The sequence below is a fragment of the Trachymyrmex cornetzi genome, unplaced genomic scaffold (assembly GCF_001594075.2).
Source record: "Trachymyrmex cornetzi isolate Tcor2-1 unplaced genomic scaffold, Tcor1.1 scaffold326, whole genome shotgun sequence".
NCBI classification, from domain to species: Eukaryota; Metazoa; Arthropoda; class Insecta; order Hymenoptera; family Formicidae; genus Trachymyrmex; species Trachymyrmex cornetzi.
Window position 1 is genome coordinate 609307 of NW_017297961.1, and position 4440 is coordinate 613746.

At 39.9% G+C, this 4440-nt stretch overlaps 1 protein-coding gene across 2 annotated transcripts in view; it reads left to right on the forward strand.

Moving 5' to 3' along the window:
• Window positions 1-4440, forward strand: part of bent (projectin protein bent) — a 221823-nt gene that overhangs the window by 203183 nt on the left and 14200 nt on the right. For both annotated transcript variants that reach the window (XM_018510206.1, XM_018510207.1), the window contains 2 exons: window positions 613-1229; window positions 1427-2525. In XM_018510206.1, coding sequence (XP_018365708.1) covers window positions 613-1229; window positions 1427-2525 — 1716 coding nt within the window. The remainder of the gene's footprint in view (window positions 1-612; window positions 1230-1426; window positions 2526-4440) is intronic.

Below are 4440 nucleotides of genomic sequence, written 5' to 3' on the forward strand. Positions count from 1 at the left end.
AAAGAGAGGGGGGGGAGGAGAGAAAGAGGGGAGAGAGAGAGACAATTGTTTTGTGAAAGATATGTAGTTGCATATTACTAATTGCATTTTTTTTTTAAGCAACGATGTATTACACCAGTGGATTAATCTCATAGTTCTGTGCATAAAAGTATTAAGGTACAGTTATCAAAATGTGACCCTAAGAAATTAATTCGCATACACATATGACGCTGCTGGAGTCACCATATTCAAAATAGCTCCTATCTTTAATCGTTCATAACATGGCTAAAAAGTAAGATATTGAAATTAAAAAAATGCATTTTATAGGGGATGCACAATATATTCATGACTCCTGATCGAAATTTCAAGATAACGTTGACCTTCTTTATTAAAAAATGTCAAATATCGCAAAAAAAGCTATTTTTTAAGTATTAAACCTCAATTATCTTGGAAATCCGACGTGCTAGAATTTTTTCGCTTGCGGCATTGTTTTCAGCATCCAAAAATCTATAAAAAAACACGTAGTCTGGTCCAAATTAATTTTTTGCTGTAAACTAGTGTTATTCTAATATTATCTATTCTATGTATTATGTGTTAATGTAATATTATATTAATATAATTTATCAATTACAGGGCTATAAGATCGAGTTCCGTGACCCCGCTGAAGATGTGCAATGGCGCGTGGCAAACGACTACCTCTTCAAGGATACCACGTACGTGTGCTATGGTCTGATGAGCGGTCATGAGTATGAATTTAGAATTCGCGCGAAGAACGCGGCCGGTTTCAGTAAGCCAAGCCCACCGTCCGCGCCGTTTAGACTCAAAAGCAAGTTCAACGTACCATCGCCACCTGGCACGCCACAAGTCACCAAGGTCGGCAAGAATTACGTTGATTTGCGATGGGAACCGCCCGTGTCTGACGGCGGCAGCAGGATCACTGGCTATGTGATCGAGAAGCGCGAGGTGGGCAGTGCGATGTGGTCCAAGTGTAACGAGTATAATGTCGTCGATACCGAGTACACGGTCATGCACTTAATTGAGCGGGGTGATTACGAGTTCAGGATCTTTGCGGTAAACGCGGCTGGCAGATCCGAGCCAAGCTCGTGCACTACACCAGTGAAAATCTGCGAGGTCGAGGGTGGTGAGAAACCGGAATTTATCAGAAACTTGCCAATCAGTCAGATTATACCACTTGGCAAGACTCTTGTTTTCGAATGCGAGGCCACGGGTAAACCACTGCCAACTGCCAGGTTAGCAAAAATTTATTTTTGTTGGTTTTCTTATTATTAAATAAGATTTATTATACAAATTAAAATAAAATTAGTTATAAATATCATAACAATTAAAATGTATCTTTTAATATATCAAGTACGTGTTATATGTGTATTATTATATGCTATTAATTTTGATCTAATATTATTATAATTTGAACTTATAACATGTTCAGGTGGCTGAAGAACGGTCGTGAGATCACTTTAGGAGGTCGCTTTCGCGCCGAAGCAATAAACGGCATTTATAGATTGGTGATATCCGAAGTATGGGACGCAGACGACGGCGATTATAGCTGCCAGATTTCGAATCCGCTCGGCGTCGCCGCAACCACGTGCAGGTTAAAGATCGGCACGCCGCCACGCATCGAGCGCATGCCGAACGATCTCTATCTACCGGAAGGCGACAACACGAAGATCAAGATTTACTACAGTGGCGATCAACCGATGAAAGTGACTCTGAAGAAAGATGGTCGCGAAATCGTGGAGACAACGCACATCAAATACACTGTGTTCGACGAGTACCTTATTATCTTCATCAAAGATATCCAAAAGGATGATGCAGGTATTTACGATTTGTCCATCTCGAACGACAGTGGCAGCGTCAGCGCGTCCTTTAACGTATACATTACTGGATTGCCCGGACCGCCAACTGGACCGCTTGATGTTTCTGATATCGATAAGCATACATGCACCTTGTCCTGGCATCCACCCAAATATGATGGTGGTCTTCGAGTCACCCACTACGTGGTGGAGCGTCGCGATGTCAGCCACACGCATTGGATCATCGTGTCATCCTTCTGTAAAGACTGTACTTTCGTCGTGCAGGGACTTACCGAGGGTCAGGAGTATTTCTTTCGAGTGATGGCCGCCAACGACAACGGTATGGGCCCGCCGTTGGAGGGCACTAACCCGATCAAAGCCAAAGCACCGTTTGATCCACCGGGACCACCCGGTACGCCTAAAGTCATTGAAGTGGGTGGAGACTTTGTCAATCTTTCATGGGGGAAACCAGACACGGACGGCGGCGCCAAGATTCAGGGTTACTGGATCGATAAGAGAGAAATTGGCAGTCAGGCATGGCAGCGTGTAAACGTCAGTATCTGCCTGCCAACGCAGATCAATATTAGCAATCTGATCGAAGGAAGACAATACGAGTTCCGGGTATTTGCTCAAAATGTTGCAGGACTTAGTCCTGAATCGAAAGCTTCAACCTCTGTGAAGATTGTTGATCCACAAGCGGCGAAGCCTCCGGAAATCATTCAACCTCTTCAGAAGGTTTGTATTTCTTCAATTTGCACCGTGATAATAAGTAATTATTATAAGTAACTAAGATTCTAAATAATAACAAAATAACCTAAATGTGGGGTAATGAGAGTCAGCGCGAGCGAAGGTGCGCAATAAATCTTCACAAATAAAATTTGTTACTTCATGTGATGTGTTGATCTCATCTTTATTTGAAATATTGACATCTTGAACGTTTCGATTCTCTTTGGAATCTTTATCAGCAAATTTCTTAACCAAATTAAATTTCACGATCGTCCGCTGTAGAGTCACTCGCAGGTTACCAAAACTGTAGTGTTATCTGTTTTAAATTTATATATATAAGATATTTGAATTCAACTATTAAAATAACGAGTAACTCACCCATACGATCGCCAATCTCATCATGAAACCTTGGATAATCTATTAATATTCACACTAAACTCACGTAACATTTTATAATACAATCGATGTGGCTTTGTTCAAACTTCGTCCACTCTATCTGTAGTGACGAGTATGTATAATGAAATTTTAAAATTGACAAAGGTCGCATTAACGATAAACATTGAGTCATAATAAATATAAAATATAAAGACAGTACATTCTTATTACTTTGCTGGTCTTAACCTATCTGACGTATGTAACATATTTAACATATATAATGTTCAGTCATAGATAGAATAAATATAAGAACAGTAAATTATTGTTATATTATAGTTTGAAACAAATTTTTAATACCTGAGTTTAAGCGTCAAAATTAAAATCTGGAATACGCAGTCAAAATTTTTAAACGTGTTAAATTATTATGCTCAACCGGTGATGGTATACGGGTCGCTTTTCATGCGCATGCGCGGCATATGCGCTCTCAGTGAAGTATCTAATACGAGTAAGGAGTGCTGTAATCACCTGTCAAATATAATATATTATATATTTTTATTTAATATAAATTTAACGTTAAGAATAGTCTGAAAAGCTGGAAAAAAGGAAAGATAAAAATAACTTTATAAATACAATATTAATAATAACCTATAAGACACATTATTCTTAGAATGTTATATGAATATTAAAAAGGGTAAATAATATTCATACAATATTCTAAAAATATTGTGTGTTTACAGGGAAATAAATAGATTTATACTTACCTAAAATATTTTCAATCTCCCGTCTCCTGCCTCCGTTGAGCCCGTCAAAACTAGACTTTTGCGCCCATAACACAGACGCCCACAGCCCAAGAAGACGAGACTGAGCCGGCTAAAGCGACTAGGCGAGACACCTTTGGTTCACGTGACACTACCGATGCGCGTGTGCAAGAAAAGCGGCCCGTATACCATCACTGTGCTCAACATTATATAGTAATTTATAATTCACCCTCGTCAAAATTGCAATTATTAGGTGTACAACTTTACTTCCGCCGTTTTTTTTCCGAAATTCGAGGCTTTATTGTAAAAAACTGGTTATACATTTATGATTCAAAGTATTGTCCATCGCTGGCCACTACTTTCTCTCATCTTTTGGGCAGCGTACGAATCCTGCGTCGAAAAAACTGGTCATCTTTTGAGGCAATCTACGAATCGATCTAATTATTTACTTCTTTATAAGACCGGAAGTGCTGGTCAGCCAGGCCGTGTGCCATTGATCAATACAAGTGATAGTCAGAGGGAGCAACGTCTGGAGAATACGGCGGGCTGGATAGGACTTCCCATTTCAACGTTTCCAAGTATATCTTGACCATTTTCGCAACATGGGGTCAAGCATTGTCTTGCTGAAAAATCACTTTATCGTGTCTCCCATTGTATTGCGGCCGTTTGTCTCTCAATGCTCAGCTCAAATGCATCAATTGCGTTCGATACCGATCGCCTGTGATTGTTTCAGTCGGTTCTAACAGCTCATAATATACTACGCCGAGCTGGTCCCACCAAATACAGAGCAT